Raw genomic sequence first — 12,262 nt, 5'->3', positions numbered from 1 at the left:
TATATAGAGGGCACTATTATAGTAGTTATATTCTTGTACATAGGGGGCAGTATTATAGTAGTTATATTCTTGTATATAGGAGGCAGTATTATAGTAGTTATATTCTTGTATATAGGGAGCAGTATTATAGTAGTTATATTTCCTGTATATAGGGGCAGTATTATAGTAGATATATTCCTGTATATAGGGGCAGTATTATAGTAGTTATATTCCTGTATATAGTAGGCAGTATTATAGTAGTTATATTCTTGTATATAGGGGGCAGTATTATAGTATTTATATTCTTGTATATAGAGGGCACTATTATAGTAGTTATATTCTTGTACATAGGGGCAGTATTATAGTAGTTATATTCTTGTATATAGGGGGCAGTATTATAGTAGTTATATTCCTGTATATAGGGGCAGTATTATAGTAGTTATATTCTTGTATATAGGGGGCAGTATTATAGTAGTTATATTCTTGTATATAGGAGCAGTATTATAGTAGTTATATTCTTGTATACAGGAGGCAGTATTATAGTATTTATATTCTTGTATATAGAGGGCACTATTATAGTAGTTATATTCTTGTACATAGGGGCAGTATTATAGTAGTTATATTCTTGTATATAGGGGGCAGTATTATAGTAGTTATATTCCTGTATATAGGGGCAGTATTAGGGCATGACCACACGTGGCGGATTTCCTCCGCAACTGTCCGCATCAATGCCGCACAGAATCTGCGTTGCAGATTCTGCTGCGGATCTGCACAAAATGTGCAGAAAATTGATGCGGACTGGCCGCTGTGGACTGCAGGAAAAGTGCTTCCCTTCTCCCTATTCAGTGCAGGATAGAGAGAAGGGACAGCACTTTCCCTAGTGAAAGTCAAAGAAATTCATACTTACCGCCCGTTGTCTTGGTGACGCGTCCCTCTTTCGGCATCCAGCCCGACCTCCCTGGATGACGCTCCAGTCCATGTGACCGCTGCAGCCTGTGCTTGGCCTGTGATTGGCTGCAGCCGTCACTTACACTGAAACGTCATCCTGGGAGGCCGGACTGGAGACAGACGCAGGGAGTTCTCGGTAAGTATGAACTTATATATTTTTTTGCAGATACATGTATATTGAGATCGGTAGTCACTGTCCCGGGTGCAGAAACAGTTACTGCCGATCGCGTAACTCTTTCAGCACCCTGGACAGTGACTATTTACAGACGTCTCCTAGCAACGCTCCCGTCATTACGGGAGCCCCATTGACTTCCTCAGTCTGGCTGTAGACCTAGAAATACATAGGTCCAGCCAGAATGAAGAAATGTCATGGTAGTAAAAACAATACGCTCCGCAGCACACATAAGATCTGCGGACTTCATTGCGGAATTTTGACTCTCCATTGAAGTCAATGGAGAAATTCCGCCATGAGTCCGCAACCAGTCCGCCACTGCTCCGCAACAGACAGAGCATGCTGCGGACACCAAATTCCGCTCCGCAGCCTATGCTCCGCAGCGGAATTTTACGCCTAGTCTAAACGAACACTGCTAAATTAAAGTGTAAGTCAATGGACAAACGGCACCGCTGCGGATTAACGCTGCGGAGTGTCCGCAGCGGAATTTCAGTGAAATTCCGCCACGTGTGAACCCGCCCTTATAGTAGTTATATTCTTGTATATAGGGGGCAGTATTATAGTAGTTATATTCTTGTATATAGGAGCAGTATTATAGTAGTTATATTCTTGTATACAGGAGGCAGTATTATAGTAGTTATATTCTTGTATATAGGTGCAGTATTATAGTAGTTATATTCTTGTACATAGGGGGCAGTATTATAGTAGTTATATTCTTGTATATAGGAGGCAGTATTATAGTAGTTATATTCTTGTATATAGGGAGCAGTATTATAGTAGTTATATTCCTGTATATAGGGGCAGTATTATAGTAGATATATTCCTGTATATAGGGGCAGTATTATAGTAGTTATATTCCTGTATATAGTAGGCAGTATTATAGTCGTTATATTCTTGTATATAGGGGCAGTATTATAGTAGTTATATTCTTGTACATAGGGGGCAATATTATAGTAGTTATATTCTTGTACATAGGGGGCAGTATTATAGTAGTTATATTCTTGTATATAGGGGCAGTATTATAGTAGTTATATTCTTGTACATAGGGGGCAGTATTATATTAATTATATTCCTGTATATAGGGGCATTATTATAGTAGATATATTCCTGTATATAGGGGCAGTATTATAGTAGTTATATTCCTGTATATAGTAGGCAGTATTATAGTAGTTATATTCTTGTATATAGGGGGCAGTATTATAGTAGTTATATTCTTGTATATAGAGGGCACTATTATAGTAGTTATATTCTTGTACATAGGGGGCAGTATTATAGTAGTTATATTCTTGTATATAGGGGGCAGTATTATAGTAGTTATATTCCTGTATATAGGGGCAGTATTATAGTAGTTATATTCTTGTATATAGGAGCAGTATCATAGTAGTTATATTCTTGTACATAGGGGGCAGTATTATAGTAGTTATATTCTTGTATATAGGGGCAGTATTATAGTAGTTATATTCTTGTATATAGCGGGCAGTATTATAGTAGTAATATTCTTGTATATAGGGGGCAGTATTATAGTAGTTATATTCTTGTACATAGGGGCAGTATTATAGTAGTTATATTCTTGTATATAGGGGGCAGTATTATAGTAGTTATATTCTTGTATATAGGAGCAGTATTATAGTAGTTATATTCTTGTTTATAAGGGCAGTATTATAGTAGTTATATTCTTGTATATAGGAGCAGTATTATAGTAGTTATATTCTTGTATATAGGGGGCAGTATTATAGTAGTTATATTCTTGCATATAGGGGGCAGTATTATAGTAATTATATTCTTGTATATAGAAGCAGTATTATAGTAGTTATATTCTTGTATATAGGGGCAGTTTTATAGTAGATATATTCTTGTACATAGGGGGCAGTATTATAGTAGTTATATTCTTGTACATAGGGGGCAGTATTATAGTAGTTATATTCTTGTATACAAGGGCAGTATTATAGTAGTTATATTCTTGTATATAGGAGCAGTATTATAGTAGATATATTCTTGGATATAGGGGGCAGTGTTATAGTAGTTATATTCTTGGATATAGGGGGCAGTATTATAGTAGTTATATTCTTGTATATAGGGGGCAGTATTATAGTAGTTATATTCTTGTATATAGGGGGCAGTATTATAGTAGTTATATTCTTGTATATAGGGACAGTATTATAGTAGTTATATTCTTGTATATAGGAGCAGTATTATAGTAGTTATATTCTTGTATACAGGAGGCAGTATTATAGTAGTTATATTCTTGTATATAGGTGCAGTATTATAGTAGTTATATTCTTGTACATAGGGGGCAGTATTATAGTAGTTATATTCTTGTATATAGGAGGCAGTATTATAGTAGTTATATTCTTGTATATAGGGAGCAGTATTATAGTAGTTATATTCCTGTATATAGGGGCAGTATTATAGTAGATATATTCCTGTATATAGGGGCAGTATTATAGTAGTTATATTCCTGTATATAGTAGGCAGTATTATAGTCGTTATATTCTTGTATATAGGGGCAGTATTATAGTAGTTATATTCTTGTACATAGGGGGCAATATTATAGTAGTTATATTCTTGTACATAGGGGGCAGTATTATAGTAGTTATATTCTTGTATATAGGGGCAGTATTATAGTAGTTATATTCTTGTACATAGGGGGCAGTATTATATTAATTATATTCCTGTATATAGGGGCATTATTATAGTAGATATATTCCTGTATATAGGGGCAGTATTATAGTAGTTATATTCCCTGTATATAGTAGGCAGTATTATAGTAGTTATATTCTTGTATATAGGGGGCAGTATTATAGTAGTTATATTCTTGTATATAGAGGGCACTATTATAGTAGTTATATTCTTGTACATAGGGGGCAGTATCATAGTAGTATATTCTTGTACATAGGGGGCAGTATTATAGTAGTTATATTCTTGTATATAGGGGCAGTATTATAGTAGTTATATTCTTGTATATAGCGGGCAGTATTATAGTAGTAATATTCTTGTATATAGGGGGCAGTATTATAGTAGTTATATTCTTGTACATAGGGGCAGTATTATAGTAGTTATATTCTTGTATATAGGGGGCAGTATTATAGTAGTTATATTCTTGTATATAGGAGCAGTATTATAGTAGTTATATTCTTGTTTATAAGGGCAGTATTATAGTAGTTATATTCTTGTATATAGGAGCAGTATTATAGTAGTTATATTCTTGTATATAGGGGGCAGTATTATAGTAGTTATATTCTTGCATATAGGGGGCAGTATTATAGTAATTATATTCTTGTATATAGAAGCAGTATTATAGTAGTTATATTCTTGTATATAGGGCAGTTTTATAGTAGATATATTCTTGTACATAGGGGGCAGTATTATAGTAGTTATATTCTTGTACATAGGGGGCAGTATTATAGTAGTTATATTCTTGTATACAAGGGCAGTATTATAGTAGTTATATTCTTGTATATAGGAGCAGTATTATAGTAGATATATTCTTGGATATAGGGGGCAGTGTTATAGTAGTTATATTCTTGGATATAGGGGGCAGTATTATAGTAGTTATATTCTTGTATATAGGGGGCAGTATTATAGTAGTTATATTCTTGTATATAGGGGGCAGTATTATAGTAGTTATATTCTTGTATATAGGGACAGTATTATAGTAGTTATATTCTTGTATATAGGGGCAGTATTATAGTAGTTATATTCTTGTATATAGGGGGCAGTATTATAGTAGTTATATTCTTATATATAGGGGCAGTATTATAGTAGTTATATTCTTGTATATAGGAGCAGTATTATAGTAGTTATATTCTTTTATATAGGGGGCAGTATTATAGCAGTTATATTCTTGTACATAAGGGCAGTATATAGTAGTTATATTCTTGTATATAGGGGGCAGTATTATAGTAGTTATATTCTTGTATATAGGGGGCAGTATTATAGTAGTTATATTCTTGTATATAGGGGCAGTATTATAGTAGTTATATTCTTGTATATAGGGGCAGTATTATAGTAGTTATATTCTTGTATATAGGGGGCAGTATTATAGTTATATTCTTGTATATAGGAGCAGTATTATAGTAGTTATATTCTTGTATATAGGAGCAGTATTATAGTAGTTATATTCTTGTATATAGGAGCAGTATTATAGTAGTTATATTCTTGTATATAGGGGGCAGTATTATAGTAGTTATATTCTTGTATATAGGGGCAGTATTATAGTAGTTATATTCTTGTACATAGGGGGCAGTATTATAGTAGTTATATTCTTGTATATAAGGGCAGTATTATAGAAGTTATATTCTTGTATATAGTTGCAGTATTATAGTAGTTATATTCTTGTATATAAGGGTAGTATTATAGTAGTTATATTCTTGTATATAGTTGCCGTATTATAGTAGTTATATTCTTGTATATAAGGGCAGTATTATAGTAGTTATATTCTTGTATATAGGAGCAGTATTATAGTAGTTATATTCTTGTATATAGGAGGCAGTATTATAGTAGTTATATTCTTGTATATAGGAGGCAGCATTATAGTAGTTATATTCTTGTATATAGGGACAGTATTATAGTAGTTATATTCTTGTATATAGGGGGCAGTATTATAGTAGTTATATTCTTGTATATAGGAGCAGTATTATAGTAGTTATATTCTTGTACATAGGAGCAGTATTATAGTAGTTATATTCTTGTATATAGGGGCAGTATATAGTAGTTATATTCTTGTATATAGGAGCAGTATTATAGTAGTTATATTCTTGTATATAGGAGCAGTATTATAGTAGTTATATTCTTGTATATAGGGGGCAGTATTACAGTAGTTATATTCTTGTATATAGGGGGCAGTATTATAGTAGTTATATTCTTGTATATAGGGGGCAGTATTATAGTAATTATATTATTGTATATAGAGGCAGTATTATAGTAGTTATATTCTTGTATATAGCAGGCAGTTTTATAGTAGATATATTCTTGTACATAGGGGGCAGTATTATAGTAGTTATATTCTTGTACATAGGGGGCAGTATTATAGAAGTTATATTCTTGTATATAGGAGGCAGTATTATAGTAGTTATATTCTTGTACATAGGGGGCAGTATTATAGAAGTTATATTCTTGTATATAGGGGGCAGTATTATAGTAGTTATATTCTTGTATATAGTGGGGTAGTATTATAGTAGTTATATTCTTGTATATAGGGGGCAGTATTATAGTAGTTATATTCTTGTACATAGGGGGCAGTATTATAGAAGTTATATTCTTGTATATAGGGGCAGTATTATAGTAGTTATATTCTTTTATATTCTTTTACAATTCGTTATTTTGATACAGGAGTTCGGGCATTTCTCATCACCTCGTCCCTGTATGAACTCAGCCCAAGTGGTTTGCTTAACTACATATCAGACTATGTGGTAACTTTTTCAATACAAACTTCTACAGCTTTGACATGTAAATCATACACTTTCCATTGATACACAAGGTGTACATTACATTGTTTAGTCTTAGATCTCATCATTATATTTTGCATAGTTGAGACTTGTTTATTTGCTGTTTTAGACATGTTTCACTTCCATGCAAATAATGTACAGGACTTTCCTTAGACATTTTATCATCAAATACTAAATAATAGATTATGTTTTATTGTTTTGCATATTGATGCTGCACATGCAAAACTCAATACCCTTCCTATCAAATACTGAGATTTCTTTTTTTGTTTCCGAGCAAGGTTAGAAAGGGTTAATCGGTCTATCATATCGTTTAAGGTATTTGCAAAATAAAGAAAGAGGGAACCTTAGAACAAGTAATGTAGAATAGGAACGATGGACCTGACGGACCCCATTATAAGTCAATGGGGTCTTTTGGGCGTCGTGGTGTCCATGGTAGACTATAAAAGGAAACTACAATGCAGATGTGAACAGAGCCTGAGACTGATCAAAACCTTCATCTCAATTTGTTCTGCATTAGGTTATTTTTTTCTTTACACAAATTGCAAGCAAGGAATTTCACGCTAATGAGGGAGGAAGTAGCTTGCTTCTCCTGTTACTTGAGTTTCAATAAAACTCAATATGAGTGCAGCCTGAGATATCAGGGTGCGGCCACACGGTGCGGTCACACTGTGCGTTTTTAAACCGCAGCAAGTCATTTTTCAATAGAAGTCAATGGTGAAATGTTTGTTATGGACAGACGGCTGCTATTATATTACAATGTATTTTTTGTCTTATATCTTCATAATGTCAGGCCGCATGCAGTTAATGACCGCGCTGCCAAAGTTGTTGCTGAACTGCTTGCGTTTTTCCTAAGGGCATGGCCAGACGTGGCGGAATTGCTCTGGAATTCCGCTGCGGACACTCTGCAGCGGAAATCCGCAGCGGACCCGTTTCTCCATTGCCTTCCACAGCTTTTTAGTAGGGTTCGTTTACACATTGCGGACAATTCCGCTGCGGAGCATAGGCTGCGGTGCGGAATTTGGTGTCCGCAGCATACAGTGGTTGTTGTGGACGTGTGGCGGACTGGTTGCGGACTCATTGCGGAATTTCTCCATTGACTTCAATGGAGATTCAAAATTCCGCAATGAAGTCCGCAGATGTCATGTACATGTTATGTGTGCTGCGGAGCGTATTGTTTTACTAACATGACATTTCTTCATTCTGGCTGGACCTATGTATTTCTAGGTCTACAGCCAGACTGAGGAAGTCAATGGGGCTCCCGTAATTACGGGAGCGTTGCTAGGCGACGTCAGTAAATAGTCACTGTCCAGGGTGCTGAAAGAGTTAAGCGATCGGCAGTAACTGTTTCAGCACCCTGGACAGTGACTACCGATCCCAATATACAGCAACCTGTAAAAAAATAGAAGTTCATACTTACCGAGAACTCCCTGCTTCTGTCTCCAGTCCGGCTTCCCAGGATGACGTTTCAGTCTAAGTGACGGCTGCAGCCAATCACAGGCCAATCACAGGCTGCAGCCAATCACAGGCCAATCACAGGCTGCAGCCAATCACAGGCCAATCACAGGCTGCAGCCAATCACAGGCCAATCACAGGCTGCAGCGGTCACATGGACTGCCGCGTCATCCAGGGAGGTCGGGCTGGATGCCGAAAGGCATGTTGATGCGCTTTTTGCTGCGTCCATTACGGACGTTAAATGGAGCTGGTTTTCCATGGAGTCCATGGAAAACGGCTCCATTTACGTCTGAAGAAGTGACAGGCACTTCTTTGACGTAAAAATGACCGTCTGCACAGAACATCGTAAGACCCATTCTAATGAATGGGTAGATGTTTGCCAACGCTATCGAGCCGCTATTTCGGACCTAATTCGGGGCAAAAACGCGAGTTTTGCATACAGGGTTCACGCGCGTGTGTGAACATACCTTGGGAAGTAACGTGTGGACATGCAACAACTTCCCAAGATGACTTTTTATTTTCAAACTTTAAAAGAGACTTAGAATCTATCAGTATATGCAAAATATGAAGTATGCAAATGAACAATGAGATGATGAATGTATGTATGATAAACACAGAATAGAATGAATGCATAATAGACACCTAATTATGATCACATGCTCCACAATCAAAATGTATTCATCCAAAATCATTGATGACCTTGCATACTTGTTAAAAGTACAGCGTGTCTGCAAGTGATGATCATCATGTAATAAAGAGAGAGAAAAAACAATACAGGGATTCCCACATCAGATGTTGAGAGTTAAGAAAAATTGTGTCTGATTAGCATCTATGAAAATGCTGAATAATGGCAATTGGGATTTTTTTTCTTAAAGTTCAAACGACGACTGAGCGGCTGTAGAGTCTTCAACGCTTATTGCTGATTTCGACAATAAACCAGAAGGAAGAGTTCAATTCAAGATACTCAGAATTAAAGGGCCGGCGCCTAATTACTATAATATGCGTGTTGGGCCGTTGATTGACCGATGGAGAAACTGTTCTTCTCAAAAATAGGTGCTCGGTCCAAGTATAGTCTATTGTCTCTAGACATGACATACTGTAATGGGCAGAATATGTTGATTTTGTTGTTAGCCCGTCATCCTAGGCAGGGCTGGCCTTAGGTTGGATGACGCCCTGTGCGGGGCTCTCTATTGCCGCCCCCTTCACAAACCAAAAATTAACCACATATATAGACACACACATACTGAAACATATATTCTGCACATACATAAAGGAAGATGTTTAGACAAACAAGCAAATATATATACACACATTCTGGAATATACACATAAAGGTAAATATATAGACGTACAGACACATATATACACACACCGGCCGATAAATACACAGACCGGAACATATATAAATACATAAAAGACACATATATAGACATACAGGCACATACATACAAGCACAAAGACACATTCACATACAGACCCGTATATACCCACGCAGGCACATGCAGTATATACCCAGTACAGATAATGTAGTAGATGTTACCTGCAGTCCTATGTAACACCACAGATAACACACTCTGATAACTATACCCACAAACACACACAGAGGTATATATATATATATGTATATATATATATATACACACATACACACACATACACAGAGAGAGAGAAAGAGAGAGACTTATATATACACACATAGGCACTTACCATCTCGCCTTGCTGACAGGCTTAGAGGTTTTTTGCAGGGCGGGGCTGTGGGTGGAGCTTCCTCCTCTCCTTGACTCTTGTTTCCTCCGTGTGTGTAACTAAGAGCAGAGGACATGGCAGAGGCAGAGCCCAGTTGTGCCCCCTACGTGCTGGGAGGGTACAGCATCCTGTGCACTCGCACAGGTCGCGCACCCCTAAGGCCACCCCTGATCCTGGGTCAGATCGACCCACCTCTCAGAAGACTTGTTTCTGACATGCTAGTGAAATGCATAACGCAAAAGGGGTTAATAGGTCTAGCTATGGACAGTCCTATCTGAAGCTAACATTGGAGCGGACTACTTGCTGGTTGGTTTTATCACATTTTTTGTTATTAATATGGTCTCTCAAGGGTAAACCCAACTAGTGAACTAGCATGACAAATATCTATGGAAAAGTTGATCTGCCATTTTGGATATTTTCAGTGGTTGTTGAATACAGACTTTGTAAAGTTGTTCATGGCCACACGACAGATCTTCATCCCATCAATAAAAGCTCAGACCAGGCCACAGATCAAGGCAGAGATTGATCAGAGATTGATCATTTTAACTTATGGCATTGTCGTCCATAACGACGATCTTCACAGACCAACATTCAGAAAACGTCCGTCTGAAATCCGTAATGTAGGGCCTGCTTAAGACCTAACAGATGATGTACTCCTTTTCACAATGATATTAAAGAGGGACAAGTTCCTGTGCTATAAAATGGAGGATGGGCCCTACAAGTCATTACCTTACACCACCCCCGCGCCCCTGTTACTCTTAAAAGGGTTATTCCAACTAGAAAACTCTTATCAGAAGGAAACCACCCAATCGTCTAAGGCACTTGGTGTAGAACTGCAGATGGCCACACATTTCCATTCGAATGAATAGGTGATCATGTAACACGTGACCGCGCAGTGTTCAAAAGTAGGACCCATTCTAGGTAGTAGCTCTTTGCTCTGGAGGAGGCAGGATCCCCACCATATGATGTATGTAAATCATAAGAGGGCAGGTTGGCAGGGGGTTGTCCAGTTGGGACAACATATTTGGAGTATCCCAAAAAATACTAGGTTGAATTTACACAACCCAATTCTCTTCTTACTCCACCATAAGAAGAACGTCCAAACAATTATCTTTCGGGATTGACACACAGGAACCCACTGTAATGAGGAGAACCATAAAAAAAAATTTACCATCATAGCGAGATCTATCCCTAATATTCATAATCATCACAATGTTCTCAATGTATTATTTTTTTTTTTTCAATAAATCAGAAAATGATTTCTTAAAGGGTCTTTTCTGGCATATCTGAGTATGTATGCCCTCGTAATAAGCGAGCACCAAGTGGGGAGGTTTTGAGATGGGTTCTAAGATCATTACATCAATCTGACCGGCGGCACAGGAGAAGGTAATGAGGATTGGTGTAAAAGCAAATGTATTTGTTGGATTGATCCTAGGCGTGTGGGAGGAAGGGGAGGCACATCTGATGGAGCGTGTGCCCTGGGTACTGAGTATAGGGCGTCACTGGCATCCATATCGAGAGATTATAATAAAGTTTTAATAACTATGAGATAAATGCTATTTTGACAGTAGACTCACATGACATGGTGAAAGAGCGTGGGGCCACCACCCAGAATCAGCAATGACCAGATAGGTCAAACTGATATTTTGCATTGAGGGATTTGGATGTGCTACTTAGTAGGCAAGGTGCACCAAACTGAATTCGGACTGCCCTACCATCTTAACAATCGGAGAGTTGGTGTTTAGAGGTTTACTCCATCAGGAACCACCTCTTTCAATATGGGGAATTTAGACATATGGACATTAACAGAGTGGACAGCCACTATAAAGAGCATCTCCAGTTCTAGAGGACTTGGTTACATGGTTGCTCACAGTTGAATGGGTGCTGTGTAATACTACGTATGGTGCTGCACGGGAAAACTTGTGACCACTGGCAGCTTCCCACTAGCTAATGCTGGAGGTTCCTCCAAACAAACCCATGCGTAGAGCTGATCACCAGAGTGGGGCTTTCTTTTGAGAAAAGGTTAATGGGATTACCTCTTTAATGGAAAGATGTTCTAGACCATCATTGAATGTCGATATACCATAAGTGAAAATCTTCAAGACATTGAAGTAATCTTTCTTATCAACGCATTGTGTCTGTTCTGCAGCCCAAATATAATATTCGAAAAACAAAAAGTCTACGAAAAGAAGAAAAAAACAACAACAAAAAAATCCCACATCTTAGTAAAATATTGCCAACGCTTCAAACATTAAAGGGTAACTACACGCCCAACAAACTTCTGACGAGTTGTAGTGACGTGTCAGAAATTTTGATTGGTGGGCGTCCGAACACTAAGACCCCCACCCATCGCTAAAACGAAGCATCAGAAGCGCTCGTCTGAGCATTGAGCCGCTTTTTTTCTATTCGGCTTATTCCGGAAATCGATGTAGCGGTGTACTGACTCAATAGAAAGTCTATGAGCCCGTACTCCGATACATTGATTTCTGGAAAAAGCCGAACAGAAACCAAGCGGCTCA

General features: G+C 37.3%; 1 protein-coding gene across 1 annotated transcript in view; it reads left to right on the top strand.

Annotated features, from left to right (window-relative positions):
• The window catches only part of DGKB (diacylglycerol kinase beta), a 396,795-nt gene that overhangs the window by 237,019 nt on the left and 147,514 nt on the right, over positions 1 to 12,262 (top strand). The window contains exon 20 of the mRNA XM_075827771.1: positions 7,093 to 7,121. Within this exon, the coding sequence (XP_075683886.1) occupies positions 7,093 to 7,121 (29 nt within the window). The remainder of the gene's footprint in view (positions 1 to 7,092; positions 7,122 to 12,262) is intronic.

Source organism: Rhinoderma darwinii, chromosome 5 (genome assembly GCF_050947455.1).
Source record: "Rhinoderma darwinii isolate aRhiDar2 chromosome 5, aRhiDar2.hap1, whole genome shotgun sequence".
Classification (NCBI taxonomy): Eukaryota; Metazoa; Chordata; class Amphibia; order Anura; family Rhinodermatidae; genus Rhinoderma; species Rhinoderma darwinii.
The sequence above is the reverse complement of the archived record's forward strand: the minus strand, read 5'-3'. Positions and strand labels throughout refer to the sequence as shown.